The 24133-nt window shown below is 35.6% G+C and overlaps 1 protein-coding gene and 5 long non-coding RNA genes across 7 annotated transcripts; 2 read left to right on the plus strand and 4 right to left on the minus strand.

Moving 5' to 3' along the window:
- The first annotated feature begins 1081 nt into the window (after positions 1-1081).
- Positions 1082-22551, plus strand: LOC135801813 (synaptotagmin-16-like). Of its 2 annotated transcripts, XM_065315326.1 has the most exons (11): positions 1082-1595; positions 13965-14219; positions 15159-15429; positions 15689-15803; positions 15909-16109; positions 17193-17301; positions 17617-17774; positions 17842-18008; positions 18134-18275; positions 18455-18749; positions 22240-22551. In XM_065315326.1, exons 1-10 carry the CDS (start codon positions 1559-1561, stop codon positions 18653-18655), a joined length of 1656 nt encoding a protein of 551 aa, XP_065171398.1. In that variant the 5' UTR covers positions 1082-1558; the 3' UTR covers positions 18656-18749; positions 22240-22551. The 2 variants fall into 2 exon arrangements, with proteins under 2 accessions (XP_065171398.1, XP_065171399.1); XM_065315327.1 differs by lacking the exons at positions 1082-1595; positions 13965-14219; positions 22240-22551 and adding an exon at positions 14788-14998 and having other exon boundaries at positions 18455-18835.
- On the minus strand, positions 1571-2716 carry LOC135801814 (uncharacterized). The gene is made up of 3 exons (XR_010550450.1): positions 2486-2716; positions 2043-2188; positions 1571-1991 (listed from the first exon to the last, which is right to left on the minus strand). It is a non-coding gene; the product is annotated as an uncharacterized lncRNA (long non-coding RNA).
- On the minus strand, positions 6477-6980 carry LOC135801766 (uncharacterized). The gene is made up of 2 exons (XR_010550433.1): positions 6904-6980; positions 6477-6843 (listed from the first exon to the last, which is right to left on the minus strand). It is a non-coding gene; the product is annotated as an uncharacterized lncRNA (long non-coding RNA).
- Positions 7364-8703, minus strand: LOC135801824 (uncharacterized). Its single transcript, XR_010550452.1, has 2 exons — positions 8513-8703; positions 7364-7823 (listed from the first exon to the last, which is right to left on the minus strand). It is a non-coding gene; the product is annotated as an uncharacterized lncRNA (long non-coding RNA).
- On the minus strand, positions 9315-10030 carry LOC135801825 (uncharacterized). The gene is made up of 2 exons (XR_010550453.1): positions 9878-10030; positions 9315-9763 (listed from the first exon to the last, which is right to left on the minus strand). It is a non-coding gene; the product is annotated as an uncharacterized lncRNA (long non-coding RNA).
- Positions 10351-10598, plus strand: LOC135801826 (uncharacterized). Its single transcript, XR_010550454.1, has 2 exons — positions 10351-10401; positions 10455-10598. It is a non-coding gene; the product is annotated as an uncharacterized lncRNA (long non-coding RNA).
- Positions 22552-24133: the final 1582 nt, after the last annotated feature.

Raw genomic sequence — 24133 nt, forward strand, 5'->3', positions numbered from 1 at the left:
AATATGAATGACATTAAAATGAATTGTGTTCAAAATTTTATGAGTTTTGACATTTTTAACGTAAATATTTGATTTTTAAAGATTTAAAGTTTATTTCAACATGAAATTTATACCAATAAACGTAATTGAATATTTATTATACGACTATCAATAATTATACTTGCAATAATAGTTTTAAATTCGTTAAACTTGTTGATTATCAAGCATATAAGACAGTCTTTAGTTTGAATCCCGCAGATGGCGTAAGGTGTTTCAGCAGCAATTTAATAAACATCTACTTTGCTAAATTTACATAGAAAACGAACAAATTTACGATATCAGATTCGCAATCGAACAAATATGCGCGACCCTTACTAGTAAATCAAAGAGAAGGGAAAGAGAGGACCCTGGAGACCTGCAACTGAACTAGGTTGTAAACGAAAAAAACACAAAAGTCATGCAACTGAACTACTGGACGTCTGCCCTTTTATAGCTGCGGACAACCTCCAAAAAGTGGAAGGGCGGAGGATAAGGGTGGGGGAAGGTACCCGTTGAGGTGTACTTTGCGGGCGGGTCTACCCCCACTCTTTTTTAGGGAGGTATAAAAGGCCTCACGCAGGCACCCCAGTACTTAGTCAGGACTAAGTCGTTGGCAATCGGGAGTACCATCCCGCATAAATTACAAGAGCGTCCAATTTCCTTTCGTAACCCGAGATTTCTAATAAGTGATTATTCTGTAACATGATATATCCCCACAGAATAAACATAATAATTTTAACTTAATGAAACTTGATAACATTCTCGATCGCACTTTCAATTAATATTAAATGTACTACACCTCAGTGCTATTTACCTCCTGCTATTATCCTCATTTTAAATTCTAAAGAAGTTTATGTAAACACATTTTCCAAGAGCATTCAAGTTGTGCAGATCGTGTATTCATCCTCATACTGAATACAACAAAAACCTATAGCATAAAACAACAAAGACAAAAACAAAACTCTATTCAGTCTTGTCAGTTCTTTCTAACACATTCTAGATAATATTCTAGATAGAAATATATTCGCTAGTACGCCGCGTGAACGCTAGCGAAATAAACTTATCTTGGCTGTGACCGGGGTTCAGCTTCGTGCTACCCCGGCTGCCGACGGGTGGCGTTCGATCCGCATGCGCGCCGAGCACGCAACATATTCTACACACACCACCGTCAGTAGATTCCGAAAATCGTGCGAGGTTCCTGTCGTCCTCTCACAACACACAAACTCTTGTACACGGCGCAACGCTCGACGATTCGTAGTGACCCTTCGTAACCCTAACAATTCGACTAATAATTAGTGATACCACACATCATAAACAATCGCTAGCTGCAGTATAAAACGGTGCAGTGCGTCGTTTGTTATTTGCAAGACATTGTAGTGCGTGTTTGTCTGTTTTCTTTTCTTTCACACTGTTTTTGTTATCGTGTTTGGTGTTTATCAATCGTTCCACTCTAGAGGATTAAATAAAAGTCAATACACATACAGATTATGACCGGATATATTGAAGAGACTTAAATTTGTAATCCGATTGAAGACCAATTATGTTGGCCGCGTCGGAAAACAGCAGTTACATCGCTGGTGAGTTTTTGAAAACGATTTTCTATTTTTTATTTGTGTTTCATTATAAAGAGATTATTTTATTATAAAATATTTGCTGTGGAATTCCTGTAGTAGTCCTCTACAGTTGTTCTCCTGCACGCGCGAAAGGATACAATTGATTTTCCTTTGCGTAGTTTGCGCCGTACTGAATGTAGGTCACCGAGCGCAGCGTTATCCCGACGAAAATAGGTCAAAATCAACCATCCCCCCGATACACACAACATCAGCGCTCGCTCCTTCGCACTGCTTCCTCAATCGCCGTGCACAATGCGATATTGTGGGATATTCTGTGGTATTGTGCTCTGTGTTGGTCGGTGCCAACCTCACGTCCTTGATATAAGCTATGTGTCCGATGTAAATCATGCTGCTTATTGTCTGAAATCGATATTTTTTATGTGTATCGGTAACATATTGTTGGGCGCTTACCTGTAGAACTTATTCGCGCTCGGCGTTGATTCAGCTTTGCTTCGAAGAATGACTCATGAAAACACATTCATGATTTTTGCTTGGAAATGGTGGAAATCTTTCAATGTCGGAATGGATAACTTTCAGGGTGGAAACTTTTTAAATTGCTGCCATTGTTGTCATTGATTTTCGTTGAGTTTCATGTTTGTTTTATGAAAATTATCCAGCGCACAAACAAAGCGAAGGCGAAACGAACGATTTTAATCAAAAATAACTTTTTTTGATCTTAAATTTACATTTTTAACCAAATAATTGGTAATAAAATAAAATTATTCGAATATTATTCCAAATTCTTGAATTAATAATATAAATAATTAAATATTAATCTGATTTGACTAAAAATATGGTTTATACATTTGATTTCATAATAATTTATATTCTATTACAATAACAGCTATTCATACCTTGAACTAATTGTATTTTTTGGCTTTCTTTTATTGTTGTCCACTAGATTTTCCCTAATTTCACCCTTGGCGTGTTTTTTTCTGAGCCTAGGGCTTGAAGTATTTGCGCGAGTAATTGTGCGTTTTAATGACACCTCGTCGGCTGGTACTTTATTGTTCTGCGTGTGTACGCGCTGCTGTTTACGATTTTTTCCCTATTGTTGAGCCGAACGCGTTCACAATTATATTTTAATCAAGTATAAAATAGCGTGCATGCATAATGGTCATTCGCGTGCGATATACTTCAGCTGGACACGAATCTACGACTCGATAAACCAATAATGCGCATAACAAGGACAACGCACACGTTATTCTATAATTCTGTATCTTTTATATTCATAAATGTATAGAAATTTTTTGAAACAAAGCGCGTTATTAACAATAGCAGCTGCAATTGAGTATTTGAAGTAAAAGTAGGTTAAATACAAGTTTTTGTTGAAATTTATAGTGAAATGTTATAGAGGATGGTTGGTACAGACCTATCATTGTCTAAATTGTACATCAGTGATTTGTAGAATTTGTATTCAGTATTATTCTGTGGATATTTGAAGTATTTTCTACCTTGGTATTGCTCAATACGAGTTTAATCGTTAAAATCTTGAAGAAGATAAAGTAGGATTTTGTTAAATACATTAAATAATAATATAGGAGCGTATAAAGCACAAAACGAACAGAATTTATGTAGATTTAAACTCTAAGTTTTCAACAAGGTTCATATTTTAAGTTTAAGTCGGAAATTTTTTGATTTACATAAAATTTTAGTTGTTTTGTGTGCAATATTTGTTAAAATATTAAATTTGAGGTTAATTAGTAGCTAAAACTCTAATAAATCTAATAGTTTTCTACATGATTGTATATTTGGTTGCCTACTATAGCAGTATATATAAATACAACCAAAAATTATCCTTACATTTAAATCTACTTTAACAATAAGATAATTATACTATTAAACCTGAATACCAAGTTGAGAGTAATTTCGTTGCAAAGTAAACTGTTGTCCTTGATAAATAAGTTATCTTTTTATTACGCCGTATCCTCCCATGGCTCGTCTAGAATTTGGACACGATTGTCCGGATCGATTGTCCCGAGACGTTTGGGAAGCATAGCGCGTGCAAAGAACATTGAAACTTTGCCTCATTCCACGCGCACAAATGAGAATGCATTAATTTTGAATGACAAACAATGGTTATAAATTTGATGATGACCTTCTGGAAGACTTCCAACATTGAACTCGCTTTTTTCCTGCTCTTGGCAATGTTATTCTCATAAAGTCAACATTTGTGCAACAAAAAATGCATCCCGAACACGCGTATAGCATTTTAATGATAAACCAACATACAGTTTAAACCAGCTCCAATTTAAACCACATTTATTATTCCATCCGAGATGATGGTAAATGGTGAGAATCTTGAAGCGAAAAATTCAAGACGCGTGAAAAACGTGATAAATGTTGAAAAATAAAAAAAGGAGCTGGAAGAGGAAATATAAATAGCGTTGGGTAATTTTTGCCTGAAATGTGACTTACCCAAGGAGATGTAAGTAACACGATGCGAGCGCAATTTATTTACCACTTGTACGTGTACCCTCAGGACTCGCGTTGATATTACCTTCGGTTTGATACCGTATAGCACCTATATGCTGTGCATGTGGGGAATGTAATGTGTACGTCCGCGATTATTGATTTTCCTGCGCACCTAGCGAGCTAGCGGGACAGCCGGTTCCAATCGAAATTTTCGGCTCGATCATTTTTCACCAGGCGTGCCGTGTGGTTCTATGAATTATTAATGGCGGGCATGTCACGCGCACGTGGAATCTCAATTAACTGGGCGATTACGTAGTTGGTAGTTTGCGAGACTTTGTCAAGATTAGCGCTTTGACCTATCGATACTGAGATGAACCGGGCAAGCAAACAAAATAATGGGAAACAGTTGATTTTTAATTAAAATTTTATCTTTGGATGAAATAAATTTGATTTAGGAATCTATAAATAGACAAAACTTTTCTGGATTTGTCTTTATTCCGATTAGCAGAATAAGTATTAATATATCAAATATTATGACTTAAAGGGTTTTAAATAAGGGATGAAAAGTATTTTAGAGATTTGGTCATAGTTATATCTTAATACTTGAATCTGAGATGGCGTTAAATTGCATTATTAATAATTTTTCTTTCTTCAAAATAGGATTTTGAATCTTATATTAAAAATGGCATCAATAATAAGCTTGGTTCATGCTTATAGGTATTTTTTTAACTTGAGCCATATTTCCACTTATTGTCTCGTTAAACCTGAATACAAAAATACAATTAAAATTAAATTATAGAATAATTCAAGATACGTGTTTAAAGTGTTGATTATGCAAGTTGTGCGAGTTTCTAATTAATTTTCAAGGTCTGCATTGTGCAATTTAATAATTAAATGCTTAGTTTTCTTCTTTTTCCTCTTTATTACCTTTTTAATAACCTTCCTCCTGCATATATACCCTAAACGCAATCCATTCTTCTTCGTTTTCACAAGTCCATCGTCTAAATGTGACATCCCTCAAAACGTACAAACAATATCCAACATAACCAGGAAAAATATTAACATTGTTGTACTTGTATTTTGTGCACTTGCATTCGGGATAACTCATAAAACCACACGGTAATGTGTCCGTTACCTTAACACCATAACATTGCGCTTTATCATCAGCGTCCAAATGCGGGTGATAATCTTTTATACACGTACAATTGTCAAACGTATATTCTTTGGTGCCAAACACTACCAAAAAGTAACTCCATGTTGACAGTAAAAATATTATAAACTTCATGATTTTGGTGAAACGAAAGCGGATTATTTATGATTTGTTAAAATTTAAGCTACATTAAGCTGTTATAAACGACACAACACAATAGTTTTTATTTTGCATTATCAAAACCGGATGCAACAAAGGAATATTAAAATAATATCACACGCAAAACATTTTATTTTTGACAACAAATAGGTTTGCAAAATTTATTTAATGAAATTGTGGTGGTTTTATATTTCGCAATGATGGTGGAAGCGTTTTTTGCATGAGCTTAAAACAAGAATTTGGACGTTTGAACACTTTGAATCATCGGTTGTCATCAATGGTGTTTCGTTTGAATAACAATTGCATTCGTTTTGCAAAAAGCAGACATCAAACGCATTATTAAAATATCAGATTGCACAAATTGTGATTTTCAAGAGCAGTTAATCAATAAATTAAACATTGTTAAATCACTATAAAAACAACCGAAACAAGTTTAATTTAAGAATAAAAACTAGTATTAAAAATGGTAGAAATAATAAGTTTAGGTTTTTAATTTCGGCCATATTTCCATTTATTGACATATTCAACCTGAATACAAAAACACAATTCAAATTAAATTATAGAAAAAAATAAAATACGCGTTTAAAGTGTTTAATATTTTAGCCGTGCGACTTTCCAGTTAATTTTAAAGATCTTCATATTACAATTTAATACCTAATTAAAATATCAATTATTATTATTTTCATTCCTTTTTATTTACCTTGCTTTTATTCTATCTCACGTCTATATGCCCTATATCTTTCCCATTCTTCTTCGTTATCACATGGCCATCGTCTAATTATAACTTCCATTATAGTTAATATACACCATCCAAAATGATACGGATTAATTACATAAGTGTTGTGCTCGTATTTTGAGCAAACGCAAGCAGGACGTTTCAGATATCCACACGGATATGTTTGCGTTATTTTAACACCATAACATTGCACTTTATTATCAGCGTTCAAATGCGGGTGATAATCTTTGGTACACGTACAATTCTCTAACGAATATTCTTTCTTGCCCAATATTATCACAAAGTAACAGCATATTAAAAGGAACAATATTATAAACTTCATAATTTTTGGTGAAACGGAAGCGGATGATTTATGATTTGTAAAATTTTGAACTAAATTAAGCAGTTATAAATGTCACAACACAATAGTTTTTATTTTGCATTATCAAAACCGGACGTTACAATCGAATATAAAAATGAAATTAATTTCACACGCAAAACATTTTATTCATAACAATAAAAAAGCATGCAAAATTTACTTAATGAAATCGTGGTGGTCCCATATTCAGCGTTGGTGGTGGAACCATTATTTTGCAAGGGCTTAAAGCACCAGTTTTCTCGTTTGCACACTGCAAGCCATCGGCTGTCTTCTTTGGTATTTCGTTGACATAACAATTGCACTCGTCTTTCGAAACAGCAGACATCACCAGGCAGCTCATCAATGCGAGAATAATTACCACACGCATTATTTAAGTATCAGATTGCACAAATTGCTGTTAATAAACCAATCATTGTTATAATACTACACAATGTATAAAAAGTTATCAACGTACTTACTTGCGTGGTGTCTGACGAGTTAATGAACAAAACTTGAACGAAGCAAGTTTATAAATATAGAAGGTATGACGTAATTATGTGAATACCTAGTTGTGATATTTATTTAAATTATTACCATGGCCTTAAGCAGTTTTTCAGACTATTCCGCAATTATTTTTTTTATCTAATAATATTTACTTTTTATGGTGACTCAATGTTTATGTTTGAAGATGTACATATTTAGATTAAATTAGCCATGGTAAAAATATTATTTTAATTTGAGTGAAAACTTAAATTAATAGAATTCACAACCAATTTTTTTAGTAATTTATACGTGTTATAGTTCAGTTGCCAAAACACAAAATTAATGAATTTTTCATCATTTTTTGTCAATTGACTTCATTACATTCAACTCTATTAAAAGTCAAACTAGGTTGCCTAAATTTTAATAATTCACCAAGAGTACAACCATGAATATCAATTTTTCAGAATAACACAAAATAATCTTTATTTAATCATCGTATCAGCAACATATTCATATTTATATATTTTATTCTTATTCCTTGAGCGTTTTCTTGTTTTCTATTCAGCGAGCTTGACCTTGTACGCTGCCCATTCTTCCGTATTCTCACACGGCCATTTCTTCAGGTACCGTACACCATTCCCCGACTGAGTACACCAAGTACCTTCACTGTCGTAGCTGATAGCATCTACCGGATGCTGGGTACAAATGCATCGCGGTGCTTCCGGGATGTTGCACGGCATAATATGATGCACCATTATGCCTACGCATTGTACCCCGCCATTCTTGAATTTTTCGGCTTCATAGCCACTTTGACATTGACAGTTTTCCAGTGTATCTTCCACTGCACTCACGTAACACACAACCACAGCGAATAAAATCAGTAGCTTCATTTTTACGTTGATTTCACTTAACCTAAAAATAAAAATAAGTATTAAAAGTAATATAACCGCACTTGTAGGTAGACATTAGTTAACACGTTGAGGACGGCGCGGTTTTTGGGTGTCTGTCGCATCGGGCGGCGTTTGAGCATTTTCAACTCCGTCTAATTAATTCAGCTGTGCGCCATTGGTGGTTATGCATTGCTGTATCAAAAAGCGATTGTTTTTGCAGTTGCGTCGCCATTTATTTATTTTCTTTGTAATGAATGCCTTTATCTTTAGAGTCCGACCGAAACTATGTGCGAACTGATATGGCAAGTGACTTAGCCGCGAGTTAGCCGAACGACGCACGATAATTCACGAACACTGAGTTTCGGTTCTGCCAAAAGTTTCAGCCAATTTTGGCCGAAACCAAATTTGAAGCCAAAACTGAAACTTTTGTCGGTCACTATTTATTATAATATGTAATCTGAGTGACACATTTGATGACAAAGATGCAAGGCCCTGATTGTATAGGTGAAACGAGGAGAAGATATAACCTAACCAGTGGTGTAGTCAAAAATGAATAAGTCTCTTTTCAAATGAGCCGTGTACCACCGGTGGTACACGCCGTCCCACAGACCAGACGCGTGTGTACCACCGGTGGTACACGCCGTCCTTAACGTGTTAAAATTTAATTTCAAAAGTTGTATTTACTTATAATGATTAATTTTTGATACATACTTGCTGTTACAACTGATAGCAACGTTATGACCCTATTATGAAGCAATGCTGAACTATTTATACTCTCTGTAACTCACACTCACTTAGTAGTTTCATGTACGAATGTGTGACAATGTTTTAATTGCAAAATGAAATCACATATGCTGCGAATTAGCATAAATCCCCACTGAGCATGAATTATGTTCCCACTTTTTCGATAAACACTCAAGTTTTACGAAAAACCACAAAAAAATCATAAAATAAAATGAGTAATATTGGAAATTGTGCGCTAATTGCAAAGAAAATATGTTTTTTAATTATTCTACCATAAAAGCCCACAAATAAATTAGCAAAGGTGTGTTTGATGTGAGTATTATTACCGATAGTGCTTATATAAGGCTCGGATGGGTTCCATTTCACAGAATGCACTAACGCCATGACATTGAGGTATTATCGTTCGGGGCAGATAAATTGTGTTAATTGTGTTAATTAGATTGCAGACTGCAGCGTGCTAGTTAAATAGTATCTTAAATCGTAGACTATTCCGCAATTATTTTTTTATTTGGAGATGTACATATTTAAATTTGAATGAAAACTTAAGTTAATAGAATTTAAAACCAACTTTCTTAGCAATTTAAATTAAGTTTGTATTGAATTCAAATCACAATTTATTTTGTATGGTCCAGTTGTCAAAACACAAAATTAAACAGTTATTCTCAATTAACTTCATTATACTTCCTTCAGTACATTCAACTCAATTAAAAGTCAAAACTGGTTGCCTACATTATAATAATTTACCAAAGGTGCAACCATGAATAACATATTTTAAGAATAACCCAAAATAATCTTTATTTAATCATCGCATCAGCAACATATTTGTATATTTATATATTTTATTATTATTCCTTGAGCGTTTTCTTGTATTCATCGAGCTTGACCTTGTACGCTGCCCATTCTTCCGTATTCTCACACGGCCATTTCTGCTGCGTGACACCCTTCGCCGACTGAGTACACCAAGTACCTTCACTGTCGGTGGTGATACCAGTTACCGGATGCTGGGTACAAATGCATCGCGGTGCTTCCGGGATGTTGCACGGCATAATATGTGACAGCATCTTGCCTACGCATTGTACCTTGCCATTCGAGTCTTTTTGGGCTTCATAGTGACTGTGACATTGACAGTTTTCCAGTGTATATTCCACTGCACTCACGTAACACACAACCACAGCGAATAAAATCAGTACCTTCATTTTTACGTTGATTTCACTTAACCTAAAAATAAAAATAAGTATTAAAAGTAATATAACCGCACTTGTAGGTAGACATTAGTTAAAATTTAATTTCAAAAGTTGTATTTACTTATAATGATTAATTTTTGATACATACTTGCTGTTACAACTGATAGCAACGTTATGACCCTATTATGAAGCAATGCTGAACTATTTATACTCTCGGTGACTCACACTCACTTAGTACTTTCATGTACGAATGTGTGACAATGTTTTGATTGCATAATGAAATCACATATGCTGCGAATTAGCATAAATCCCCACTGAGCATGAATTATGTTCCCACTTTTTCGATAAACACTCAAGTTTGCTTAAGTTTTTATCGCGACGTCGATGCCAGTGTTGAGCAAACAGAAACAACGCCTACTAAGAGGCCCGTTTTACGAAAAACCACAAAAAACATATAATTATCTCCCATATGTACAAATCATAAAATAAAATGAGTAATATTGGAAATTGTGCGCTAATTGCAAAGCAAATATGTTTTTTAATTATTCTACCATAAAAGCCCACAAATAAATTAGCAAAGGTGTGTTTGATGTGAGTATTATTACCGATAGTGCTTATATAAGGCTCGGATGGGTTCCATTTCACAGAATGCACTAACGCCATGACATTGAGGTATTATCGTTCGGGGCAGATAAATTGTGTTAATTGTGTTAATTAAATTGCAGACTGCAGCGTGCTAGTTAATGGAAAATCGATAGCATGTACAACTCACGATTGTGTGCATGTTCAAGTTATTAGTCTGGCGTCTGATGATATTATCTAGTTACATTTGTTCGAACATCTTAGGATAATAGATAAATGTCGATATACTTAATAGTTATAGCTGGGGAATGACGTTTGTTGTATAAAAAACTAATGAAGGCAAGTTTAATGATAGAATGATAAAAGTTGAAGTTATTTATGAAAATGTAGTAGGTCAATATGTACGTCATGCAAAGATATTTGAAGAAATAGCTTTAGGTATTTGTTTACTATAAAAATATGAAGAAAAATTTGTAAAGAATACAATTTTTGACCTTTTTAAATGATAATTTCTTAAGTTTTTAATAATTTTATGAAAAATTGAGGTTAAAAATCTGCTAACGCAGTCATTTTGTAGCTCCATTTGTCGGTTATAAAAGCAACCATCGTATTTTGTAGATTTTAATATCTAGAATTTAGACGTTAATAATATGTCCCCAGCAGGACGAAAAAAACGTGCACGGAAACGTGAAACTATGCTCTCGAATAACGTCAGCAATAAACGTGTAAATCGCCATGTGCCTGCCGCTATTTCAGGCATTCTCGCCGCCCTGGTGTTTCGTTACATGTGCAGATGCGCCCCATACGCGTCGGAAGCGACCACTTGCTGGAGCCGCCGCCACCGCCGCCGCCGTACGCCGCACGCGGTCCCGCGATTCACACGCGCGCGCCACGAGACGGCCGCCCACGCAAAATGGATCTTTCCTACCCCCACCCGAACTCGCGCAGGCTCTGCCTATCGATCTCCAGGCTGCTGCCGGTCGCCTTGACTCGTGCTCCGGATTTTGGGCGGCGCGGGGCGGCTGGTTCATTGAACAGCCGACGCTGCGTGTGCATCCTGCATCGAGGGGCGGTGGACTGGGGACTGCACTATTCGCGAACGCGGATGCACGTATAGTCGAAGGATATGCGGGCTATTTATAAACTTGATGGCGGCAATTTTCACGTGCTTCGCTCGTGCGCATCAATGGTTATATCCTGTGCAAGGGAAAATCTTCGAAGAATTTTATTTTCGTATGATGGCTTTCCTGCGTTGTGTGGAAGGAAGATAATTTTATTTTTATTACTATATAGAATTTTTTCTTTCTTAAATACAAGGTGTTTTTATATTTTATTTAATTTTTATGTTAAAAATTAAAACAAATTTTCAGCGAAATGATTTTTCCTTGAACTTTGGCTTCTACAATGAAAATAAATAACAACCTGCGGCAGAACCTTGAATCTAATATTTTCATTCAATGTACAGCAGAAAAATAATTTTGTGGTCATAATTTTCAGAAAGTAAACAAGCTGAAATTCCAATTTTTATGCACAAACTTTATAGTAATTATGAATTGGTGCAATAATAGCATGAGTCCCAGGGCTATGAGGTTTACGCTGATTGCACAAAGCCCGATAATCTTTGAATAAGCAAGCTAAAAGTTTGACGGAAAGTTGAAGCGAGCGACGAATGGCAAGCACGTTCACTCGGGTCATAATCTCATATTTCTCCGAACGCGACGCAACTTTATTTACGAATAAAATTATAAATTTCCAGCGAGTTTTTTTTTTGTATTGCACGCGCACGATTTGCGCAAACAACAAAAGATGTGAATAACTTTTGATTTAAGATGAAGTGATTTACAACACAATCTCGTAAAGTATGTTTTTATTTATGCAGGCAACAAATTATGCTTCCAACTTCCAAAAATTTTAAAAATTGCGTTTTTAAAATTTTATAATAAAATGTGACAATACATTTTTCTAGGTAAATGTGATAACTTTTATATTTGAACAAAAAGTTAAAATATTCTAACCCGACGTGTGAAAACAAATGCCACCAGCAAAATGCAAATTCAAGTTATGCAAAATGAATATTCAACTTTAATGAAATTAAAAGCTTATCCCGTGTATATCTATGCCCAACTGGACTCAATGCAGTTTGCAGCCGAATGGCGCATTCATTTTGCTTGCTCTGCGCTCCTTCAGTGATTCCAATAGTCGGGCGTTTTAAGAAATTTAATGCCATCCAGCACGCAATGCGCCCGTTTGCTTATCCAGGGGCGGCCGCGGCCAATGCAATTACTTTATTAACTCGCCGCCACCGGCTAGGAAATTATGCCGTTGCAATGCGCCACTAATACAATCCGCTAAACCGCTATTTACATAGGCACAAAATGAATCTATTCATAAAATTTAACACAACGGGTTAACTAACTCGGTAGCTGCGGGAAAATGGTAAATTTGGTAATGTCAGAGTTCATGTGGGAAATGTTTTACTCATAACATGACTTCAAAGAATTAAAATGATGTTTGAATACGTGTTTGTCTTGGGTTGTTGATGAAAAGAGCAAATTAATTTTAAATTGCATTATTTATAGTTTTAGTGCATTTCATTTATGGTTTGACATGTTACATATTGAATATTTTTAGAATTTTATATAAAAAGCTTGTTTAAATAGCTTTACTGCATCTATGTGCTCACAAAAAACATTTTTAAATAACAAAATACAATGAAAAGTTAACACAAAATGCAATATCACTTTATTGCAGGTACAATCAAAATACATTTTATTGCGATATCGATTTATTGCCTATAAAATATATACGCATTTAATGTTTTATTAAAAAGTATTGTGTGCAAAGCATGATATTTTTTGTATGCAAAGATAACCAGACGTTTTAACTGCGTTTTGGCGTCGGGTTTTAGTGCCAACAATAACAATCGACAACAAGTGGTTGCTCCCACGCATCCACCTAGATTTCCCGATTGTAGCGTGCCCGCGTTTACACGCCATTAGCGCACGCGTTCCTGTTTTTATCCCTTTTTTGCCTCTCTGCCGTGTTCCGGCGCTGCTGGAAGCGACAATGCGGAAGCAAGGACAAACCGTAGGCGCGTTACCATGCGCTATAAAATATAAACAATAATCGTCACATATCAATGGAAAATAAAAATACAAAAATATAAATGCGAAAATGTAAACATAATCGATTGGTGGGTATGATGTTTCTATAGTACGAAACAGAGGGTGAAAGGTAATCGGGCAAGGTCGTCCTGTAATAATAATCGACGCAAGGAAGAATGCGGAGAGCAACCCAAGAGGAAATTACGTCCTTGATGGCTGGATCGGAGACGATTTTGTTTCAAATCCCCTTTGCGAAGCGTTCCCCGAAAGTTTCGTCATTCAATTACGAATAAGAGATTTGTAATTAAACGGATGAATTGATGCGAGCGGATCGCTTTCCGAAATGGCAAATGAGATCCAACGAAATTGCGCGTTAATTCAATAGGCAACAGGGCGTTATATTATACGAGTAAGCCAATCATGCGAATACGCTATAAAGTTTTAAGATGGACTTATCTTTATGACAAAATAAAAATTTTATTAGCAAGCAATAATTATTTTCAACATTTCACAACTAAAAAATTGAATTTTTATCTCCTATTGTTACAGGTCCAGATGGCGGGAGAGTATTGGGTGCAATCGCTGGCCTCGGCGTGCTATTGTTAGTCTTTCTCTTGTATATAAACAAAAAATGGCTGTGGGGTGGCGTGGGCGCGATAAGCTGCTGCGACGAAAATTGCCCGCCAGTGTCCACGCGCCCGGTGCCATCCCCCACAGTGCCTTCGAGTCAACTTCCGCACGGAGCGCTCAATGGCGGCGGCACTGTCACCAGTCCCAACGTCGGCAAGCCCACGAGCAAATTAGGTACGTGCATGGTAATTACTTCCAAGTTTCGAATTTCCATCTATTGCCGATAAACCATAATTCAATAGCTGTCTCCGCATGTTTCATTCATGAGTGGTTGTTAATTCGATTAAAAATGCTAATTACAACGTATCTAGACGCAATCTACTTCTATTCGATTGCAGTTGAAAAAAGTTTCGACCTTTTCGATACTATTTCAGACTGCCAGACGGGCAGTATAAAAAATTTAGTCGTTGTCCGATTATTTTATTGATTGATTCTTTCATGTTGACTTATATACAGGGTGTTAACAACAATTTTAAATCTAAATTGGGTTAAATTTGAAAATCAATTAACAATTGATATATTTTTATTGTATTTTAAAAACAATTTAGGCTTTTATTTAGTTAATTGTTTTTGTTTATTATCAATTTCGAGTTTAATTTGTAAAGTAAACATTCAATATATTCGACACTGTATGCTGTGTGCGTCGTACTTTGAGATATTGATTGAAAATTACTTACTGGAGGCCAGTTCGACCGTTTGGTATCTGAAAATAATCCTATCCTCGACGTGTGTGTCACCAGTCGTTAGCTCGCCATCTACCTGCACGCATTGTGGTTGAAACACTTTGCTTTGTGCGAAATTTGACTAAAATACGCGCGCATTCGTAATTAATTCTAAGTGCCACCATTTGCGATCTCTGTCCGTAATTTAATTGCCACGCACACGCAAGGGCTGTTCGATTCGGCGCTTTCCTTTGACTGTTTTAATGTTTTATGGTCCCTACTTCGCTCCAAGTAAGTGTCATTTTATTTTCTGTTTGATGGTCGTTTCGATGATGTGTGTTAATTTATTGCATCTGCGATAAGTGGGTGATGGAAATTCGAAATTTATTATACTTATTGATTTGTATATCTATTATTGAAAGCTAGGTTTACATAATGTTTTGATTTGTAGTTAAAGAATATTCTTTCGATGGAGGTGACTCGAGCAGTGAATCGGAAATGGGTGGACCTCGAGGCAATTATCAAATGCCTTCAGGTGCCACAGGACCATACTATCCGCCACGACAGGTACACGACCTGATATCGCTGGTGGAAAAGGGTCGTGTTGGTGTGAGCAGCAACAGCTCCTGCTGCAGTTCAACGACGAGTTCAGTCGGAGAGCGTCATGGCGTCCCAGCGACGAAAGTCACCAGTGCGCAGGTCAACGCGATGCAATTACAGAGGTATAAAAAGATTAATTAAATATCTTCACAATTGAGCTAAACAGACAAAGGGCAAAAACAATTGCGATTAAATGAACCACAACTGAGAGATAATGAGTTTCTGAAGTTTGTTTAGTAAGAAAGTTTGCTAATTACCTTCAGAAGCTGGCTTTTCTAAGGATTTACAAAAAATGTATTAACAAGAAGTAGAATTACCTTCTGTTCTAAGAAAATTCTACTTAGAAAATGGTTTATAATAGTTTATTTATGTAATTTATAGAACACCAACTGGTACATTGCGGGAAACGAAAATCGACAATCAGGACTTGCACAGAATAGACAATGCCCCGGTCAGTATGGACCACCACGCTACCGACATCAATAGCAACAGAGATGTAAGCATCGGAATAGTTTATTACCACATTCGAATGTTTCCCAATATCCATTACTTACCATTAATTAAACATTTGTTATTACAATGTAATTTGTATTGTCCGCAGTGCATTGTGGTCATGGGTGAGGGCGAGGGCAGCGAGTTGGTGTCCTGTGTGGGGTCAGAACCGGAGGCACAACTGCTGAGTAAATGCGGGCATCTGGAGATCGCGCTGCTGTACGACGCGCCCATGCGTAAGATGACCGTACATGTATTGCAGGCGCGCGACATCCCCAGCCGGGATCGCGGTCAACCCACACACACGCAGGTAAGCTGGCCGCTTTGACGCTTTCGTATGATCATAATTCCAGACTAACTAGTCTATTTGTGGCTCACATCTCATATGAGCTTATTAACTCGCACGTGTGAGGTTGGCTGCTGCAAAGTCAAGTACTCGACATCCTCTATTGTTTGATGTTTTTGTTTTGCGGAGGTAACTTTGTACACAATTTAATTAACAAGTTTGCGCGTTGCGGCGAGTAAACAACATATTAATTACGGGTTTTACACGGAATTCAAGTGTTTGCTTCTTGTTCAAATTGCAAGAAGCCTAAAAATGGCTGCTGCGGTGTTTTTAAACTTGAATTTTCACAAAGGTCATGTCATTTGGGAATAGATAGGTTGTTTCAAAGCCAAATTATGCGGTATATGAGTATTGGGAGAAATTTTATCGCCCACTTTGTAAAGTGCCAATTGGCAACCGTAGCAACAATATTTTGAAAAAAACCACGCTGGGTTATAAAATATTAGCTCCGATAAAATTTATCAATTTGTGAACCTCTCACAAACATAAATCTAAAAACTCTTGAATAATAGCTTTTTGCTTTTTCTATTTTAATAAAAGCTTTTGCATGATACGGAAAATCTGATAAACAAAAATCTTTCCCTGTTTCAATTAATAATATTAACTTGATATACTATTTTTTTATTATAATATAATACTCCGGGGATGTAAAAATTGCCACGAAACGTTAAACTGAAAATCGATTGCTCTTTTAAACGCGCCACGGCTTTAATAAATAATTCATTAAACGCTATTCTGCGGGCAAAGCCTCCAAGGAATCCGTCGTGGATTTTTTGCGCCGATAAAATTCACGCCGCTCGCATGTCTTGCGCAAATGAAAATGAAAAATGTGTACGTCGTGAACGAGCAATAAAAGCAACCAACGTTGGCTACATTTTCACCTTCTACTAGATTATATGAATATACACGCACGCCTATAATCGTGCTATTTGATGTTGTACGTTTTTGCGGCGGAAATAAATATATTCGAAATGTGGAAAAATGTTGCAGCGTATGCCGAAAACTATGACGCTCGTAATATTTTATGTGCCTGATTTATTCCTGCAGGTGCGGTTGATACTGCTGCCCAGTAAGAAGCAGAAGCACAAAACGAAAATCCGCTCCGGCGATAATCCGCAGTATATGGAAAGTTTCCTGCTTCATCGTGTAAATCCAGGTGCGTGCACTGAAATACTGTTTCTATATTTATGAATTTCTATATTTAATTCCATTAATTCGTGCTTGTTTTTTGAAGCACGACTTATTAAAATGAGCAACAAACGGTTTTTGATTTAATTTCATTACTGCGTTATGAACATCCATTTCTGAGAATTACAATTTCGCTTTTCTGAATATTCCATTCATTCCGCTCCATTGCGGTTTGGTTTGAGCGAGTTATAAGTTTGTTTGTTTGGGGCCTGCTTGTGTATGTCGTGCATGTATGCTTTTATTATGCTGCGCCATTGTACGTAATAGGCTGGTGGTTTTGCAGAGGACGTCAACTCAATGGGAGTGCGTCTTCGGTTGTACGGCTGCGAGCGCATGAAGAGAGAACGTCTCATCGGTGAAGCCATAGTCAGTTTCGCCAACATCAATTTGGAGTTGGAGAATAATTTCTGGCTTAATTTGGAACCCCGTGCAAATACTACAGTAAGTTTCCATCTTTTTTTTTTTAGTTTTATTAGTTGGGTATTGATTTATTTGTTGGGATATTCAGTTGAGCAGTGGTTGCACGGCGGAGCTCATGAGTTTGGCCCGATCGGATAGCACCGGATCTACGCATTCCATGCAACATGGCGGTGTTCCCGAACTTCTCCTGGGACTGTGCTATAACGCAACCACGGGACGTCTCAGCGTCGAGGTCGTAAAAGGATCGCATTTCAGGTAACACCATACTTTGCAAGTGACATTAGACTCTCAAACTTTTATTATTGTGTTCTCTGTAAACACCTTCAACAATCAACTTTTCTCATCTTGAAATTGATGTATACTTGCTTATTGGGTTGCAGAAACTTAGCATTGAATCGTGCACCGGATACCTACGTGAAACTCCATCTGGTGAGTAGCACTGGGCAAGAATTGGCGCAGAGCAAAACAACAGTGAGAAGAGGGCAACCCAATCCATTGTTCAAGGAGACCTTTGTTTTTCAAGTAAGTGCACTATAAATACACTTTTTATGTATTCTTGACATTCTTCCAAATTTCAAAACCACTGCTAATGTTCCTATAGAAAATGTCCAATATTTATGGCTTATTTCTCTTGTCCTTATTGGTGATTTTTGGTTGTTTTGCTTACAAATCTCTAAATAACCATCCAATTTCGAACCTAGGTGGCACTGTTCCAACTGGCGGACGTGACACTAATGGTCTCCATCTACAATCGGCGGGGCGTGACCAAAAAGAAGGAGATGGTTGGTTGGTTTAGTCTCGGATTGAATTCGAGCGGTGCCGAGGAGTTGGCACACTGGATGGACATGAAGGAGTTCCAGCAGGAGCAGATTTGCCGGTGGCACGTCCTGGTGCGGTCATAGCCCACCCGCTTGACATATCATTTACCTGCTACCAACGAGCGTCGCGACTTCTTTGTATTGAACCATGACGACTGGATTATCGAAACCAACGAAGGTGAGTGCGACGCTGCGATGTTTTGAAGCAACTAACAACAACCACCAATTTGAACTTTAACTATATATCTTATTACCTATACCTATTACTACTTTTGCGAATACCAAAACCAAAAAAATGCAAACATGCGCCTGTCGAAGACTGAACAGAATGTTGATATATTACGCAAACAAATACACAAAGCAAATATAACGTTTTAAAACTAATTACACAAACACATTCGCATTGATAAACGGATTGTGTGCATGTGAATGATGATGATGATTCAGAATTTTAGCTTTTGACGGACCTATTAAAAATACGGAAGTAAAATGCTGAATGGATGTGAAACATAAAAGAGGACAACTAACATTTGCCTTATTAATTAAATATTTTGTCTAGTACTTCAAGGAAGGCGTTAATATACCTAGAACTACGGTGTTTATTAGTTAGGCGCTGAACTTCAATAACTTATCGTTAGATGGAGCACCATTAACTAAATATGCAAATAAAATCAACTGAACGAAAACAACATACGAAAACATCTAGCAGCGCATACACAAACAAGCATTTCCAACGTCTATCAATACTGGTTTTACAAGGTTATTTTGCACCAAATATTCATCAGATGAATTCTTTTATTAAATTACCTACATCAACACTATTGTTCTAATCAAAGCTCAACTAATCATTTTAATATTAAAACAATTAACAAACGAATATAATACGACTAATAACATTCCAAACATCATGATAATCGTAAATCAGTAAATAAATGAAAACCCCATTATCTCTTCGTGGAAGGAAAATTAAAATTCTGTTGTATGATTGAACATTAACGAAAACATTTTAAACGTGAAGTAAGGAGAAAAATAATGTACCAAGCACAAATTATCTGTAAGATACAACTTTGTAATCCTATGAATAACTGAAGTAAACAGTAACAATAACCAAGAAGAAGGAAATACGTAGGCTACCAAAATATTTACAAAGTATATAATATTCTGAAATAGTCGATGCGTAATTTAGTCATGCAAACACCTACGACCATTAAACCACATTCGGCCACCCTGAACTTTTACACACTCCAATGTAATAATTCTTAACATTATACTAATCTTACTCAACGTAACTTATCCTAACTATTTTCTTATCTTGGCAAATAAATTGAGCTGTTAATTGTCACAAAAGACGAGCTTTTATATAACATACAACTTACTTATTAAATTTTCCACATACAAAACCAAATATGTTATGACAACGTTTGACTAACTGCGAATGAGCAAAAGTTAAACCTAATTAAACTTGTAAATCTAAAGATAAACACAACAATTGGAAACCTACTTTAGGTATGGTTACGATGACGATTAGAAATTAAAATACGATTACGATAACAATTACCGAAAACCTTTGACTATTTATAGAAAGGTTTCTGGATACGTCGCTAAAATAGTATTTAACACTATTATACACATTTGTGTGATGATGATTGTATCCTGAAGGTGATGAACGTTGATATCCGGACACAATTGATACTTGGGACATTTTTACGATGATTGCGATGATTATAATCTAGATTTATGCGAGAATTATTGCTAACGATGTACGCATCCACTGTTATACGGATAGGGGCATTACTATTAATATAAACATGCATTATACTTAAATTATCGAAGTAACACTTTGTAACGATTAATCTTTTACGCGGGGCGTTACGAAAATCGATCATAATAAGACCGTGTTGTTTAATATTAAGTACACCTCCAAATCCATTTCACAATTATCCATGTTTGTGTGATTGGATTTTGATGCATCTTGGTTGAGTTTTTACTTTATTTTCGTTTTAGTTATGGTTTTCTATGATTTCTTTGTATAATATTGTAAAAACTCACCATAAGAAATGCACCATACAATGAAAAAAACTTGTGAAACATGTAAATTTCATATTTGAATACGTGATAAAGTGCTTTTAAGCGGTCTTATTAATTTTGTGGGACGATTTTCGAACGCCCATCCAATGGAATGACACGTATTGTTTCAATTTAATCTTCATACCGATCAACTGAACAAAACGCCTTGTTGATAGAAAGACACCACGATCCAAACGAGCAAGAACTCATAAGTAACTTGTTACTAACCTATTGCCCTCCACAATTTTTATTTACCAACGTAATGAACGTAATCAAGTAAATAATACAATTGGAAAACGTATGAAATGAAATGATTTATTTCACTTGAGCGTTTATTATTTTCATTTTAATGCAAGTGTAGGTAGGTAAATATTGGCGTGACAAAACAAGAACAAACACGATTATTAATATAAAATGTCAATTTGATGTGTTCAGAAACGTAAACAAATGTACGAGGGGTATTTATTTACACATTTGGTTTCAAGCTGAAAGAAATGTTGAGAAGGAATGGGCAGAAAATTTAACGAATGTTAAGGGGAGGAGTTTAAAAATTGATAGTGATAGAGATAATTGAGGCAAAAATATGTTATGATGGTAAACAACAATAAGGAATTAAGAATGAAGAATTTAAAGTAACTGTGGCAAAAATAGAAATTTAAGATGATAAGGACAAGAAATGTTGAAATCTAATATGGAGTACATTTTAAAAATTTATTTATTATAAAAGAGCACAATGCAAACTTATCGAAATTTGTTATTTAGTTTTGTGCTCTGAATTAGATTTCAAATTGAAAGATGTAAAAATTGTTTGTGGCGCTGATAAAGACAAAAACTGTGTAAAGCACTAAAAATATATTTAATTAAACAAAAAAAAACATTACATATACATTAAACTTCATGGATATTGTGGATTTAAAATATGATAATGTTTACAATAATACAGTGTGTAATTTATAATGGCAAACATATTAGCAGATTGGCAGAAAACAAAACAAATTGGACTGTGAGCGAATGTTATAGAATGATAAATAATTTCAATAACATCTGCATTTATTTATTAAATACTATATTTGATACTTGAGCAAAATGTATTTTTATTCACTTAAATGCATTTAATTAAAATTACTTCTATGTAAATGTTTTTATATTAATAACACAAAAACAAACAGATTATTTGCACATATTTTCAATTTAGAGATGTCGTTACATGTTGTTGACAATTTTATTTATAGTTTAATGTTGATTAGTTCTTTAAGTCTTTGGTGGAGAATACATGAATATATTTTCGTATTTATAAGTAATACCAACATATGTCGAAAATGAATGCACTTTTAAACTTACGACCTTCATCTGATTGTACGATTGTTATTCTATTGTGCATTACTTATAAACTAAATCGTATTCTGAGCTCCCTCAAAACAGAAAACTAAACAAAACACAAATACAAATTGAGGATAAAACCAAATATGAATATTTATAAAATTACACGATATGGAAGATAAAGAAATTGATAATATTGATATTTGTGGAGTGTGTGACTTTTGTACCTACTGTTTTATATCAGAATTCGACAGTATTATACGATATAATTGTAATTACAGACATGATGTACCACTGAAGTCGAATAGAGGATTGCGCATCAAATTGAGCGACATACGTTGTCATCAAAATGATACAGACGTACTGTGAACCAAACCAATTCAATAAAAATACTCGATTGTGAATATGTATTAAGATTGACTCTGGTTGTATGTTGTTTGATTATATTTATTGTATACATACTCTGCACAGCTGAATCACAATCTGCACCAAAACTTAATGTATCTTTTTACTATTGAAATAATTAATTGTATTCCACATATTTTGTACTAACAAATAAATAAAACCATTTTATTAATGTCATTCAAAACAAAGTGTTATATATATATATATATATATATATATATATATATATATATTACTTATTACTAAAATTAATTCGGACGGAAACAAGATCGGCTATTTGCTTTTTCATGTGTTTTTGTGTTTATACGAACATGTTCAAACTTGTTATTTTGCGTTCAACGTGCAGTGCAATAGCGCAACGTAGTCAGGTGTTGCTGATTTCCGCGTAAAACGTGGTCACTGTCTTCAACGCACAGATCTACAGTTCAGTATTACCGTCGGCTTAGTCAGGCGTACGTCTCTCGCCTCGCGACGGTGCTTGCAATAATAATTTAGAATTTTGTGATAACAAGTGTAGAGTGTAAATGTTGTTTCTTGAGTGAAGTAATCATGGATAACCACACATGGATTGCCACACCTTCAAGGCTTAAGCAGTGCTCTTAAATCTATATTCAATTTCGGATTTTGACTTTTTTTGGTGGAGACGTTTGATGGCAAACTTCAATTAGCAAAGGTAAGAGCTACCATGTAAGTAAAATTAATCGGAGAATTGTCGGCTCCAACACGAGTTGTATTACAGGCTTTCTCCAACAAAGCATGATACGGTCGCGATAATTATCTATCACTAATTTGCTAAATCTATTCGTATTGTATCAACAATTGACGATGTATTTATTGATAACTTTCAAGTATGGTAAACCGTGACTTCGTGCATAGGTACTTATAAAGATCCGTCGGGCGCGTTTTACTTCGTACTTCAACTGGCACTGTTACAAATATTAAATGAATAAATTCTAATAAATATTTATATTTAAAAGTGTGTCATCTTTTTGATAAATTCTCTTTTTTTTTATTATAAACTGGCTGTATCTCGGAATCTGTTGGTTCAGTTTGTATCTTAATAGTTTTTATCCTCTTTGTAAAGTTGCGTCGAAGTTTATAACTGAATGTGAAACATTATATTATATTTTATTTTAGTGCACATCAAAAATGTTTCGATTTCAATTTTACGTGCATATCGGGGTTTGTGTATAAACAACATTTTGTATCGCGATAAACACGCGCAATGTTGCGTTCATGCTACGAACGTTTTACCATTTCAGTCTGTTTTTACCTGTACGCCGCCCGGCATCATCCTTTTATTTATTTCGATAATCAGTGCCGGTTTTAGAGCTACCAGCGCCCTGGGCGAGATTTCTACGGCGCCCCTAACTGCAATTCAAACCCATACGAAAAACCGGCCATGTGCGAGTCGGCGCCCTTAAAGTCTGGCGCCCCTGGGCGGTCGCCCAACCGCGCCATGCGCAACGAGTACAAGTGCGTAAACACACACATTTTCTAGCAAAAATTTCGAGACAGGGAGATACAGAATTAAATTCCGTATCTAAGGAAATTATTCGAACTTACAGTAAGACCGCGTTTGCGTCTAACGAAAATTCCGTAACGCGAGTTATGTTGAAAGTTGTGTGTGTGCGCCGTAATACTCGTTGCGCTAGGAATCAGGGCACCGTATGAGGGTGACTCGTGACTCGTGTTCAGGGCACCGTATTCCGTAATGTGAGTTATATTGAAGATGTGTGTGTGCGCTGTAGTCCTCGATGCGCTAGGAAT

The sequence above is a fragment of the Atheta coriaria genome, unplaced genomic scaffold (assembly GCF_025399875.1).
Source record: "Atheta coriaria isolate IRGN ID8LTWV9N9 unplaced genomic scaffold, Caltech_Dcor_3.1 hic_scaffold_13_pilon, whole genome shotgun sequence".
Lineage (NCBI taxonomy): Eukaryota > Metazoa > Arthropoda > Insecta > Coleoptera > Staphylinidae > Dalotia > Dalotia coriaria.